The sequence below is a fragment of the Salarias fasciatus genome, chromosome 6, assembly GCF_902148845.1.
Source record: "Salarias fasciatus chromosome 6, fSalaFa1.1, whole genome shotgun sequence".
Classification (NCBI taxonomy): Eukaryota; Metazoa; Chordata; class Actinopteri; order Blenniiformes; family Blenniidae; genus Salarias; species Salarias fasciatus.
Genome location: NC_043750.1, coordinates 36,367,951 through 36,372,343, shown reverse-complemented (window position 1 = coordinate 36,372,343; position 4,393 = coordinate 36,367,951). Strand labels below are relative to the sequence as shown.

General features: G+C 42.2%; 1 protein-coding gene across 1 annotated transcript; it reads left to right on the top strand.

The window, feature by feature from the left end:
- The first annotated feature begins 1,528 nt into the window (after positions 1-1,528).
- Positions 1,529-3,902, top strand: LOC115391057 (protein N-terminal asparagine amidohydrolase-like). Its single transcript, XM_030095152.1, has 10 exons — positions 1,529-1,609; positions 1,695-1,797; positions 2,098-2,163; positions 2,263-2,371; positions 2,512-2,585; positions 2,666-2,719; positions 2,808-2,861; positions 2,946-3,043; positions 3,284-3,397; positions 3,704-3,902. Exons 1-10 carry the CDS (start codon positions 1,529-1,531, stop codon positions 3,872-3,874), a joined length of 924 nt encoding a protein of 307 aa, XP_029951012.1. The 3' UTR covers positions 3,875-3,902.
- Positions 3,903-4,393: the final 491 nt, after the last annotated feature.

Below are 4,393 nucleotides of genomic sequence, written 5' to 3'. Positions count from 1 at the left end.
CTGCAGTGTGTGTAAATTTCACATGAGAAAGATAGCTGCGGCCCAGCAAAGCAAGATAGGTTAGATCGTTCCAGTGAAGCAGCGGATGTTGCTGTTGCCAGTATACGAGTCTCCCAGAGAGTTTCTCCAAGTTTAGTGAGGTGACTTAAATGGATGCGCGGTTTGGAGGGGTAATTATGACTCTTGATGAGAAACAGTTGGGACGGGTTCGAACAAAGGGAGCTGAAATAAGGTGGTTCTGGAGGGGAGGTGCAGTCTGTGGGTCCCTGGAAGAAATGTATCTTAATGGTGGAGTTTGGTTGTTGAAGAATAGGTGTGTGATTTTCCAATCCAGGAAGTATCTTGGATGAGAGAGAGAGCACACGGTGAGATCTTAAATACGTCTAATACGTGAATGTGAATGGTTTATGTTTTATGTTTTATGACATGGGTATTGAAATAATCCCTTTACTGAGATTGTGAAGTAGAATTATGAAACCTCTCATCAATGACTTCTTTGTTCAACAACTAAATTGTTTCCTTGTCAGGTTTACATTTAAATATATATCCCAGGAGTTCCATCTCCGTCAGGAGCAGTTTCACCATCAAGATTGCGCAAAACGTGGTGCCAGATTTCCAGTTGGAGAAAAAGCATATAGGAGGCATTCCTCGGAACTGCATCTTAACTTTGAAAGTTGATGAGTCGTATGACAAGAATGCATTGTAAAATTTTACAGGAGCAATAAAATACCTCAATGTAACACTTCTTCCAGTTCCCTGGAAATCTGATGGCGTGAGATTCACCTGTATGATCTTGTGCTGTGGGGGGAGTTTGCTTTTTAACCAGAAGATTGACAGGGTCCTGGGTGTGACCGTTAGAGGTGATCCATTGGGAGCAGTTTTTTGGCTGATTCCGAGGCCTTATTTTGAAAGTGACATTTTATCCCTTAAGTTAATTTTTTCACCAAAAAAGACTTTACTACATTTCTTCAATCTGTGTAAACCCAGTGTCATTAAAATCTGAGACGGGCCATGTTCCACCTCTGTCAACGGGGGATCAAAGCCAGCCCACCTGGTGACTGTGGCTTTAACCACCTCACATATGACCTCTGGGTTATTAAATACAAACATGTTTGTGATTTTCAGGGATCTGCATTATGAACTGCAATCAGTTTGACATTCCTGGTTCAGATGTTTCAGCTTGTAGAGATGAGTGTGAGTCAACATTTACCTGGAATTCTGGTGGTGTGAGATGCACCTGTGGGGGGAGTTTGCTTTTCAACCAGGGGGTCGACAGGGTCGTGGGGATGAGGTGCAGCCACGAGTTGATACAGGCTTCCAGAAGTTTTTCGTAAACGACTGTCAAATGAGTCACTCAGCTCTCGGGCTGCACTTTGTCCCCGTCATCTTTACTGAAGAGAGGAAGGCACTGATGAGAGTAAAAGGAATTCTTACAGGAAGAACAGTGGAGGATTGCATCATAAGATAACAGACTGTATATAAAAGAAGAAGCCGTTCTTCCACAGAGCAGGATCACCAGCCCACCAACATGCCGCTGTTCATCGAGGACAAACAAGTTGGCCCAATCGATTCGATAGAGGACCTCTACCGCAAATATCCAAGTTTAAAGGTTTGTTTCTTCCAACTGTGATTCGGTTTATCTTAGCCGCCTGTGACATTTCTGTAAAATAAACCATTTTTCTCTCGCCACACAGGAAAGCGCCAAAGCGTTTCTCTCTAAGCCAGTTGTTTCTGTCGATCCAAAGAGCCTCCTGTACGTTCAACAAAGGGAGGTTGCTGCAACAACTAAAGGAGACAGTGAGTAAAACTGCATTTGATGAGCAGCATCACAGCACGACAGAGCCCCAAAGACTGAAAAACCCTCTAACTTTTAATATGATCTGAAATGGTGCAAATGTTGTCAGTAAGCATGAAGCCATGCATCAGCAACAGAAGCTTCTCTGGACTGTATTCCAGCTGTCTTCTGATCGTGATTCATTTTGTGCATGATTGGGTTTCACCACAGGACCTGGCATTCAGCAGTGAGACACTGGTTTGTCTGATATCTTGAAAACAAACGGTTTGGACTGTAACAGTAACATCTCTGATTTGTTTCAGAACATGTTTCGGTCATCGGAACAGAAGATGCGACCACCTGTCATATGGTTGTGCTGCGACACACTGGTAAAATTCCCATGAGTGGAGGAATGCTGCATGCTTTGTGTAAAAGCTAAAAACATAGTTATATCTGAAGGCGTTGCTGTTTCGATCTTGTTTTCTCAGGAACTGGAGCTGTTGCTTTGGCTCACTGTGACGGTTTCAACACCCCCCGTCAAGTCTCACTGATTGTGAAAGCAGTCACATCACTCAGTGGTCACTTCCATGAGGGCAGGTAAGGCACACACACACACACACACACACACACACACACACACACACACACACACACACACACACACACACACACACACACACACGCACACACAAAATTAAAGTTTCATCTTCAGCTCTTCTTTTCTTTCTGTTATGCAGACTCGAGCTCCATGTGGTTGGAGGATTCGAGGACGACAAAAAACTATCAGAAAAAATCAGCCATGACCTTCTGAGTATGAATTAATGGCGTTACATCAATTTGTGCCACGATGTGGAGTAGACATTATTTTAAACATGTCATTCATTTCTACAGCGATGTTCCAGAACCAGGACTTGAACATCTATCTGGAAACATTCTGCACCACAGGTAACCATGAGATGTCTGAGACACTGATTAACATGAAGAAATCCTCCCCCAGTCAACCTTTCATCTAATTCACCTTCATCTGTTTTAGAAATGAATGACGTCCTTGTTGATGGAATTCATAAACCTATAATATATGGAATAGGTGAGTGATCAATCTGCTGTAAACAGGGAAATGCTGTTTGTTGTTCAACTGAATGGTACATGGCATCTTTGTCTATTTGTGTAGGTGTCAAAGTTGAAACTGGTGAAGTGTTCCCCGCATCCTTCACTTTCAAAGGTCCTGCAGAGAACCTGCGATCAGCACGAACCTTCACTAAGGGAGAGGTAGGAAGTGAGGAATGTACAGAACTGTGAAGACTCTTTTCTGATCAAACATAAAGAGAATAAATGTAATAAAGTACTTTGATGTCAAATGTGATCATTGAATTAAGTTAAACGATTGCTTCAACCTCTCATTCTGATATATTCCCTACTGATTCAGAAGACACAGTCTCATCTCAACGACACAAAGACAAAACGAGATTTGAATACTTTCATACAGATTCCTGATTGCTCTTCTTGCAGATGGTTGAAATCTATGAACCAAACCAGGGGATTGTTAAAGTCGGCCCATGCTCCTGGCCACCACAGCCAGACCTGATCAAATGGATGACAATGACCGACAAAGAAATATTAGAGGTGAATGTTACTTTTTTTTGCAAAATGGCATGTTTGAGAGAGTAAAGCATATTTTGGTGCGTTGCCCCTCTTCTTTGGGTCTCCCAGCAGATCACCCTACCTCCATCTTAATCTACATGTCTCATGAAACTTTCCCTCTTGCCTTCAATCACCTGGTGATTCATTTATGACTTTCATGGAGGTATTTGAGTTCTTAGCTCATAAATATCCCCGTATAAACCTTTAGGTGTGTGTAACCCTGTGCACAGCAGCATGAAGAAGTGTTGTGATTCAGGCTTTGACTCTGGAGTGTCTCTTTGTGTGCAGGCTCTCTCCACGTCTCCCAAGGCTGAACCCTCGGACTTCGTCAGAAGCATTAAGGCCACCATGTCGTTCATTCTTGACCATCCCAACCCTGACAGTCTGTTCCCGGGGGACCAACCACAGCGCTACCGCAAGACGGACTGCGGGGACTGGGACCGGATCGTCCAGCCATGAAGTCCCTCACTCGGCCTCAACATGCTTTCTAACTGTAGGTTTCTCCTCCACTGTGGGGATACAAAATCTGCAGGCTACACTTTCTGCTTCGGTCTGATGATCTGAGGTTACTGTTCACATTTTGTTGACTTGTGTGGGACTCAAGTGGAGCTTTTAATTCAGATTCAGCCTTTTTTTCTCCTTTAAACTTCAGAATAAGATTACAGTGCAGAGTAAAGATAATATTGACCTTCAATTCTCAGTTACTTTGCAAAAAGCTTTTCAAAAATTGATTTTAAAAAATCCTTACTGCATGTTTCATACACTGATTTTAACCCCAAAAAAGTAACACAAATATAGTATAAATATTATTAATCTTGAAATAAGTATGAGAAATGTGATCAAGTCTTTATGAATTCAAAAATCAAGGAAAGATTTGCATAATGGCAAGGAGCAATTTCGAATAAATCTAAATAAATTTATTTTGACACTTTGATGTGAACATAATTCTCTGTGGTGAAGTTTTTTCTGCTTTTCTGT